This window comes from Emiliania huxleyi (assembly GCF_000372725.1).
Source record: "Emiliania huxleyi CCMP1516 chromosome Unknown EMIHUscaffold_1332, whole genome shotgun sequence".
In the NCBI taxonomy this organism is placed as follows: domain Eukaryota; phylum Haptophyta; order Isochrysidales; family Noelaerhabdaceae; genus Emiliania; species Emiliania huxleyi.
In genome coordinates, this window is record NW_005201256.1 from 9,471 (window position 1) to 10,869 (window position 1,399).

The following is a 1,399-nucleotide window of genomic DNA, read 5'->3' on the forward strand; positions in this document are numbered from 1 at the left end:
GTCCGGGTAAGACCGGGTCCGGCCCTGAAAGCATTTTGAGTAAGCCCGTGGGGAGTCGAGGTAATGCAGGGCCGGGCTCCTTCCGGACCTCGGTTTGGGCAACATGGGAGCAATTTCACCCGCCACAATCGCCGGGTCGCAAGCGCTTGTTTGTCGACCCAAAACGCCGCCTATGTACCTTTTCGGGCCAAACCATCGAGCTGTATGTCGATTTCGACTTGACGGCGGCATGGAGGCATCACGTCTCCATGCCGCCGTCAAGTTGGAGCCAGTCTGCGGCGACCACAGCGCTCAGAAAGGTACATAGCGAGCTATTCAGAGTCAAGCGATTGCGCGAAATCCCACACTGGTGGATTTTGGGGCGCTGTGCACCCCCTAGCTCAGCAGCAGCAGAGGGGCGGTTCAGAATACGCATATGAACCTGGTGTAGCATAAAGCCGTATGCGAATTAAGCCCCGTGCCCGTCTTAGGGGGCCCAGCGCCCCCAAATCCACCAACTGTGGGATTTCGCGCAATCGCTTGACTCTGAAAAGCTCTGGCCGTCCGCGGCCGGCTCGGCAACAACCATGATGCACACGTGTATATGTGGACCTGGGCCATCACCGCCGCCTTTGCCGCCGCCGAAGCCGACCCCGAGCTTACGAGGCAGCTAGCTGTGGGCATAGAGGCCGGTGACCCCGCGTCCGTGAAAGCACTTGGAGCAAAGGTTTTTCTACTCGAGTAAAAGAAACCCGCCAACAATGGCCGACGGTGTGCGGTTGACCGCTCCGACGATCCTGCTGACCGAACCGTCCGCGCCCCGGACGTCGTCGTCGGCCCACCTGCCGCGAGGCGCCCTCCTCGCCGTTGGCTCCTCTGGCGGTCGCCGGCTGGTGTGCGCGCTCGGAGATGGGCTGCAGCATCTGCCGCCGGCCCTCGGCGCCGAGCTGCCCGAGCTGCTGCTTCCCAAGCCGGCGCTGTGCGGCCGTCCGCTCGACCTGTCGGTCGGAGCCCACCGCCTCGTCGGCCACCCGCTCATGCTGCGTGTCGGGAAGCCGGCCGCCTCAGCAGACGTCGGCGGCGAGGGCGGCTCCGCGGCCGCCAACGGCGGTGGCGGCGGCGAAGAGGGCGGCAGCGGCGGCGGCGGCAGGGCCGACGGCGTCGGCGGCGGGGCCAGCACCGAGATTCGCGCGCTGAGCGTCGCCTTTGTGATCGACGCAGAGGCGCCGCATGACCGCCGGCTTCAACATTGATTATTATTAGTATTGTATTCTAGTATAGTTGCATTGTGTTCTATGTACTTAGGCGCCGTACGACCGCCGGCTTCAGTACCGGCGGACGGTGGCGGCGTGCGCGGTGCTGGCCGCGGAGCTCGGCGAGTCGCTCGCGGAGCATGAGGCGCACCTCGGGAGTATAATAA

General features: G+C 64.4%; 1 protein-coding gene across 1 annotated transcript; it reads left to right on the forward strand.

Moving 5' to 3' along the window:
- Window positions 1-740: 740 nt before the first annotated feature.
- On the forward strand, window positions 741-1,335 carry EMIHUDRAFT_122552 (hypothetical protein; the record flags this gene model as incomplete). Its single annotated transcript, XM_005788601.1, has 2 exons — window positions 741-1,187; window positions 1,285-1,335. Coding segments are annotated over 2 exons (498 nt in total), but the record flags the coding sequence as incomplete, so codon positions are not given.
- Between the last annotated feature and the right edge of the window lie 64 nt (window positions 1,336-1,399).